At 32.9% G+C, this 7,461-nt stretch overlaps 1 protein-coding gene across 1 annotated transcript; it reads left to right on the forward strand.

Annotated features, from left to right (window-relative positions):
- The first annotated feature begins 5,371 nt into the window (after positions 1–5,371).
- On the forward strand, positions 5,372–7,241 carry LOC141704150 (large ribosomal subunit protein eL15). Its single transcript, XM_074507465.1, has 4 exons — positions 5,372–5,526; positions 5,616–5,782; positions 6,355–6,552; positions 6,696–7,241. The coding sequence occupies exons 1-4, from the start codon at positions 5,523–5,525 to the stop codon at positions 6,939–6,941; spliced, it is 615 nt and encodes a 204-aa protein (XP_074363566.1). The 5' UTR covers positions 5,372–5,522; the 3' UTR covers positions 6,942–7,241.
- The last annotated feature ends 220 nt before the right edge of the window (positions 7,242–7,461 follow it).

The following is a 7,461-nucleotide window of genomic DNA, read 5'->3' on the forward strand; positions in this document are numbered from 1 at the left end:
GACCAATCCATCTATTTTTCAGTTGATCAAAAGATTAAGAAAAATCCAACTCTCAATTGGTTTTAAAAAATTAAACCGAATTAATGGATAAGGTATGGATTCTTAATTTTTTTGGCCAACCCAATCCAAACCGATTTAATTTACGAATTTCGTTCACTAATTTAAATATATATTCATATATTATACATTCTACAATATGACATTTATATATATATATGGTTAAATTTCATATATGTGCGTGTGATTTATGAATATAATACATTACTAAAATGATAATATTAACCAAATTTAAAATTTATAACTATAATCGTAAGTTAATTTATTTCAATTTCCATAATGAACGATGATATATTATATTGAATTTTTTTTGATGAAAAGTTCAATCCTTTTAAAGTAACCCAACCTGATGTATAAAGGGCAGGGTGGTTACGATTTTATATTTTAGGATTGAAATTTACAATTAAAACTTTGATATTGTGGGACAAAAAATTGCAAAGAACCGCGCCTCCCATAAGTCATTTATTTTTCGCCGATGACAGTCTGCTCTTTCTCAAGGCAACTACGAGATCACTATAATTAATCAAAAATATCTTCTCCCTATACTCTGATTGCTCAGGACATTTGCTCAGGACAGGTATAACAATATTTGGAAGAGTTATAATAGTATAATATGTTGAGACTTAAATAATATTGATGGAGTTTAGATTACCTAAAACCAAATTATAGTATTGAAACAGAGTTCCCCCTTAACCTGTAAGGGACCCTATTACATTAAAGGTTGATTGATTATTTTTTCCTTTTATTTGTAGATGATTAATTATAACTAATCTCTAATTCTATTCTCCTCTAATACCAAAGAATAGGTACGTTCGGTATTCATATCCAACCTGAATATGTAAATGACTAGTGTTATGGAAACATATTTAGGGCTGCCAATGATGGGAGGCTCAAATAAAAGGTCTTGTTTAGATCTGTAAAGGACAGATTATTGGTACAATTACACTTGTGGAGCTCCCAATCTATTCTCACAAGGAGGCAAGGAAATTCTCTTGAAAGCCGTAATCAATCCATGCCTACATATTTTATGCTTTTTTTAAGATACCAGAAGTACAATGTCAAGAATAGAGAAATACTAGCACGCTATTGGTGGGGATCTTCCCAACTTAAACGAAAAATTCATTGGAGAGCATGGAAGAAGATGAGTATACCGAAAAGTGAAGGAGGATTAGGATTTTGACAATTCACGCAACATAATCAACTGTTGTTGGCTAATCAAGCTTGGAGAATACTAATAAAATCAACATCTCAAATTTTGAGGGTTTTGCAAGCTAGATATTTCACAAATTCAGGTTTTTTTAGAATCTAAAGAATGCAGTTTCCCATCTTTTACTTGAAGAAGCATTTGTTGGGGTAAAATCTTGTTAATCAAAGGAATAAGAAGGCGCATTAGAAATAGAAAGAGAACCGGTGCTTCTAAAGACCTTTGGTTACCTCGACAACCATCATTTCTACCGATTACTCCACGGTTAAATGATGATATGAAAGTCTATGATTTGGTCCAACAACCAGGCAAGTGGAATAGAGAGCTAATTCAACAATGCTTTTAGAACCTGGATTCACAACTTATCCTAACAATTCCTTTTAGCTCTTTCGATCACGCGGATTCATGGCTCTAACACTATACCAGTGACGGTAATTTCTCTGTTAGAAGTGGGTAAAATCTATCCATTAGTGCTAAAATATATTAACCATCTTCATCATCAGAAGATTTCTCAAATTGGTGGAAAGCGTTTTGGGCAATTAAAATTCCCCGAAAAATTCTAATTTTTGTGTAAAGAGGTTTTCACGAAATCTTACCCACAACAAAATGATTATATTGAAGGAATATATCCACCAACAACAACTGCCCATTATGTGGATTTGGTGAGGATTCAAATGCACATGATGTGTTCTGGTGTCCTTTTGCGCAAGATGTATGGGTGCACTTTCATTTTCCTTTCCTGGTAGAACCAAAAGAAGAAATATCGTTCAGAAGCATGTTACTCTATGTTACTGATCTAGTAACAGGAGAACTTCTTGAGCATGTGTTAATTACCATGTGGGGTATATGGACCGAAAAAATCAGAGAACTCATGGTCAATTATACATAACTCCTAAACAAATAATACGATGTTAATCCGCGTATCACGAGGAAATAAAGAATGCGAAAGAGTTAGAAACTGGACATTTGTAAGAGAAGATTTGATTCATGAAGTTCAAGAGGAAGTAAATTTAAACGATCTCGCACTTTTATGGATGCATCAATTTCCACACTTACAAATATGGTCGGATTTGGAGCGGTAATGTTTGCAGCAAACAAAAGAATGAGGGAAAATCTCGCAAAGCCTCTAGAAGGTAATCTATCAGTATTACACGCCGAAGCACTAGCTGTACTAGTGGGGCTATGTTGGGCAAAAGATATTGGCTTGTCGATCAAAACTATCTCATCCGATTCACTATCCATAGTACAAGTCTTGAATAACTCAAATGTGTACCATAATGAGTTAGGTATCATCATCTCCGATATTAAAATGGCATTGTCAAGTTTTCAGGGGGCAACTATTCGACATGTCAAGGGTGAATTTAATATTACGGCACATAAGTTGGCTAAGTAGGCCCTGCAGCAAGAGATCGAACGGTCATGGATAGAAGATCTCCCTCAACTCAATGAGATCTATAATTAACAACCTGCTAGATAAATTCAGGTGCATATATAATTATGTTTGTCACATAATTATTGACTTTATTATATTATTTAAAGTTGTTGGTTTGTTAGTTATTAAAGATGATTCTGGTCTTTTACTCTTATAACTGATGATATAGTTGTCGAACTACTGTATCAACCATAATTTTATAAAGGATGTAAGCTCATGATCATGGACATGTATTTTAATACCTTCTGATTTTAGACAAAATTGTAAAATAACCAGACAGATTAATATCATGTCTAAATCTCTTAATAACGTTTGTAATTTTCAATTCTTATTGATGGGTTATGTTACTTGATCACCGATACCAACTCTCTTTATTTTTTTACTTAATGTTTTATTTCTAATTGAGAAACATCTTGATTTCTTTGTATCAAGGTCAGTATTTAAGGGCAACGGCCAACAAGAAATTGATGATAGTAAACACAGTATGGATAATGACTTAACATTTTAGGAGGAAAGTATTACTAAAATTTGAGAGGGCGATGAGAAAAGGTAAAAATGCAGGTAATGATATCTAAAACAAACAGATTCCAGACAACTTATTACATAACCAGAATCTTTTATCGTTTTATGCAAGATCTGTTAGATGAACAACTAGTTGGATGAATTATCAGATTGGTTTACAGTTTAAATTCGTAAAGAGTTATTTCACCTATTAGATGAACAATCAATTGTAAGGTTTTGAATGGTAAACTGTCAATATGAGTTCACATGGAGTTTTCTGCGGGGCAATATACAATAATACCAAGGTAGAACAATATAGTGACGGGCCAGTGGCCACCATATCACCATTGATCCTCTTGACCTAGTGTATGGAAATGAGTGTTTTAGTTTAGGGTGAAGTGGAGAGAAGTAAAATGTAAGTAAAGAAAGAGGTAGTGGTAGTGATATCGTAATAGAATTACTGCTGTTCCAATAATTGGCTACAACTGAATTGACAATAAACTGCTAATATATTATTATCATATCGTTCAATTTATTATTATTATTATTATTATTATTATTATTATTATTATACTGATATTTTATTAATGATGTTACATTAATATAAATTTGTTAAACTAGTATCTAACCAAAGGAATAACCTTTGGTTAGATTTTTTTCTTTTCTTTAATCATATTTTTTGCTATTATTAGCTATTTTTCTGTATTTTATGTACGTACATTTATGACAAAAGTTAGTGTTAGATTTTAATGTTGTTTTTGCAGGTTTTCACCCCGTTCTACGTTTAGATATGAATGTTTTATTGTTTAAATGTCCGGGAACATTTTACATGCTCGGGGACATTTTACATGTCCGGGGACATTTTACATGTCCGGGGACATTTTACATGCCCTTCGGTTAGATAATAAATTTTCTCGAATGAAAGAATTCCCTTTGTGACGGACATTGTATTTTGGTACAATTATACCACATGAAAGTGCTTTTTGACAAAAAAAAGAAGAAAAAAGTTTGATATTACAATAGAATTATACAGGTTGTTTGTTATGGGAAGCTTTATGCACATATAGTGGGTGTTTGGCAGCAACGTTGAGGCAACTTAAATGGGAAGAAATGCATTTTAAGTTTTTACGGACTGTTTGGGGTAAGAACGTAGACTGGACTTTTTAGCCTTTAAAACGTGATAATTAAGAAGTACCCGGAGTGGTACATTCCTGCTTATTACTGTATCTCCATTTTCCTTGTTCACTTTTTATTCATCAAGCATCGTTATGATGTATCATCATTAATTTATTTGAGTCAACGTTCTAATTAATTAAATCAGTTATTATTTTAGAAAAAATTGGATTATATTTTAATATTTTTCTTAAAATTTTATGTAATATCTCTATTTTATTACTTACTAGTATATATTTTGTGTGATGCGTGATTGTTTCATTATTTTTATAGTTATATATTATAAATAATAATTTTAATATGTTGTTGGTGAAATTCGACCTAATTCCTTATATAATAATTTTAGGTTTATATCTTATGATTCTCATCAATTTGATGTAAAATATCTAACAGATCCGAATCGAGTGATTAGAGGATTACCAACAAAAAATGTTTCATTTTTAATATAATAGTTCAAATATATTAGTTATTTATAGATTATTAAATATTCAACATATTATATATTTCAAAACTATTTAATATTAATATAATTAATATTTTATTTTATATCTAATAATTTATTCAAAATATACGGATTAAGAATAATTCATACCTTGTAATTTTCACATACAAAGGTCATCCATTAATCAATTACAAATTATTTATGAACCATATCAAATTATTATATTAAATTTTTTTAATATTTTTTTTATAAAAAAATTATAACTTATAAGTTATGTTTTACGAAACACGTTTTCAACTTATAAATAACTTATACATAAAATTATTCAAACACCTAACTTTCTTATCAGTTATTATTATTTTCATATCACTTATATCACACTTTTCGAGTGTAAGTCATAAGTTATAATTTTTAAGAAATATCGGACGGGCGGTACAGAGGAAAATTTTTCTAGGCCCAAGTTTATGAAATTTTCAGAGTGTAAGTCATAAGTTATAATTTTTAAGAAATAGCGGACGGGCGGTACAGAGGAAAATTTTTCTAGGCCCAAGTTTATGAAAGTGGGGAAGCCCAAGTAAAGATCCATTTAAAGAAAAAAGAGGAAGAAGCTTGTAAAACCCTAACGTGGGTGCTCATATATCTGGCTCTCAATTTGACATATCCCATCCAGCCGAAACCAAAGAGGAGGGAGGAAGCCGAGGAGCAAATCAACAATGGGTATGTAAGCTTGCATTTTACTACTAATCAATAAATGAATGAATCAATCGTGTTGCTAATAATTAATAATAATGAAAAATTGGAAACAGGAGCATACACATATGTATCAGAGCTATGGAGGAAGAAACAATCAGATGTGATGAGGTTCGTGCAGAGGGTGAGGTGCTGGGAGTATCGTCAGCATCCTTCTATTGTTCGTGTCACTCATCCCACTCGCCCTGACAAGGCTCGTCGTCTTGGTTACAAGGCTAAGCAGGTCCCTTTCCTCTTTTTCCTTCTCTTCTCTTGTTGCCTCGTATACTATTAATTTACTCTATTGCCTCGTAATGTTGTTGTTTAAGGATTTCAACTGCGCAGATTTTGATTTTGTTGTTCCCGATTTCACTTTCTGTAGTTGTGGACAAATCGCTTGCTTCACCTTAAACATTCACTTGCCCCCCCCTCCTCCTCTACTTTTCTTCTTAATGCCTTGTTATACTTAACCTTTACAACAAACTGTTTCAAATGCATAACCACATTTGTGCTAGTGATATCTTAGTCTTTCCATGGATTATTCAGAATTATCTGCCTGGGTTATGTTGGGTGAGCTTAGCATTTGGAGTGAGATAAACAACAATCAAAAAAGTCCCACTCTTTGTCATTTTGCTAACATTTTACTTTGTTACAGGGAAGGCCGTAGAAAATTACCACTAGCATATCATAGATATTGTTATATAGATAACCCTTGCTAGTTAAACGTTTAATTAGTAGGTTTTTATTTTGTTTGTAATTTGTACAAATATCTTTGTGACCTTTAGGATTACTGATACGGATATTTGGCTACTGCAGGGTTATGTGGTGTACCGTGTGCGTGTGAAACGTGGTGGACGTAAGAGACCCGTTTCTAAGGGTATTGTTTATGGAAAGCCAACAAACCAGGGGGTTACTCAGCTGAAATTTCAGCGCAGCAAGAGATCAGTCGCTGAGGAACGTGCTGGTCGCAAACTTGCAGGTCTCAAGGTTCTCAATTCTTACTGGGTTAATGAGGTATGCCAAAAGTTCATTCCTATGCACATGAATCGATTTTAATGGTGGGTTATTTCATGTCCGGGATATATGCATTTCAGTCTCTGCTATTAAAGACATTAGTTGATTGGTCGTTGCTATAAATATCTGCATTTGTTATTCAGGATTCAACTTACAAGTACTTTGAAGTAATTTTGGTTGATGCTGCTCACACAACCATCCGCAATGACCCAAGGATCAACTGGATTTGTAACCCTGTTCACAAGCACAGAGAGCTCCGTGGACTCACCTCTGCTGGCAAGAAATACAGGGGTCTGCGTGGAAAGGGTCACCGGAACCACAAAGCACGACCTTCAAGAAGGGCTACCTGGAAGAGGAACAATACATTGTCTCTTCGTCGTTACCGTTAATGCGTATAGCATGTTGTCCGGAACTAGTGTCATTATCCTGTTGGATTTTAAGTTTATTTCTATTTTAAAGGCTAGGATTTATCATCAAGTATTTAAAACCTTTTCAGGATACTAAATTTTGCGTTTGTTTTAATGTTACATTTTATGATGGGCATGCCAGTCTTCTTCAGTGTGCGGTTGAAAGTTGAAGAAACCCCCTTGGGGATGATTATTTTTTTAAGTGCGAGCAAAGTGTGTCCTTGTGTTGTTTTATTCGAGCATGACTTCTGCTTATATTTACTTGAGTATTGTATTATTGCTTGGATCCGTCTTTAACCTTGGGCTTATTGAACTTTTTTCTTTTATCCAAGATTTTAAGGGGCCTGAATTAGGAATTGGTTTAAAATCTAATATCATTTGTTTGGTCAAGAGGGAAGCAAATATGTTTGATTAAATATTTAGGGGTCATTAAATCTAAATATGATGTGATTATAATATTTTAAATTTTCTAATCTAATGTATATTAAAATTTAGTTAAAGG

The sequence above is a fragment of the Apium graveolens genome, unplaced genomic scaffold (assembly GCF_009905375.1).
Source record: "Apium graveolens cultivar Ventura unplaced genomic scaffold, ASM990537v1 ctg7479, whole genome shotgun sequence".
NCBI lineage: Eukaryota > Viridiplantae > Streptophyta > Magnoliopsida > Apiales > Apiaceae > Apium > Apium graveolens.

Coding starts and splice junctions, on each gene's coding strand:
- LOC141704150 (XM_074507465.1), top strand. Junction 5,783..6,354: donor TTGGTTACAAGGCTAAGCAG/GTCCCTTTCCTC, acceptor TGGCTACTGCAG/GGTTATGTGGTGTACCGTGT. Junction 6,553..6,695: donor ATTCTTACTGGGTTAATGAG/GTATGCCAAAAG, acceptor TTTGTTATTCAG/GATTCAACTTACAAGTACTT.